The sequence below is a fragment of the Nanorana parkeri genome, unplaced genomic scaffold (assembly GCF_000935625.1).
Source record: "Nanorana parkeri isolate BGI_ZX_2015 unplaced genomic scaffold, ASM93562v1 scaffold4835, whole genome shotgun sequence".
NCBI classification, from domain to species: Eukaryota; Metazoa; Chordata; class Amphibia; order Anura; family Dicroglossidae; genus Nanorana; species Nanorana parkeri.
In genome coordinates this window covers 5,154-5,523 of record NW_017311097.1, presented here as the reverse complement: position 1 = coordinate 5,523, position 370 = coordinate 5,154, and the positions used below count along the sequence as shown (strand labels likewise).

The 370-nt window shown below is 57.3% G+C and overlaps 1 protein-coding gene across 1 annotated transcript in view; it reads left to right on the top strand.

Annotated features, from left to right (window-relative positions):
- TMEM82 (transmembrane protein 82) overlaps positions 1 to 370 on the top strand; it is a 6,282-nt gene that overhangs the window by 3,859 nt on the left and 2,053 nt on the right. The window contains exon 5 of the mRNA XM_018575799.1: positions 85 to 272. Coding sequence (XP_018431301.1) covers positions 85 to 272 — 188 coding nt within the window. The remainder of the gene's footprint in view (positions 1 to 84; positions 273 to 370) is intronic.

Below are 370 nucleotides of genomic sequence, written 5' to 3'. Positions count from 1 at the left end.
AGGCAACCTAGATTGTCAGCTCTTAAAACACACCCCTCCCCCTATACTGTGTCTGAGCATAGACAGCTGCTTTGTGTTTTGCAGAGGAGCAGCACCAGCACCCCACGGAGCAGATGGCGCTGCAGACGGTGTGCGTCCGCATGGGGGGTCTCCTGATCCTGATGATGACGGTGGGCCGGTGGGCGGACATCCTGCACATTGTCTTGTCTCTGATTGGAGAGATTTGGTGTCTGATGTTCTCCGGGATGATGCTGCAGATCTGCCGAGAGGAGGTGAGACCATCATTACACCCAATCATAGCTGAGCCGCGGGTCATGTGATGGGATGGCTGAGCCGCGGGTCATGGGATGGGATGGCTGACCGCGGGTCA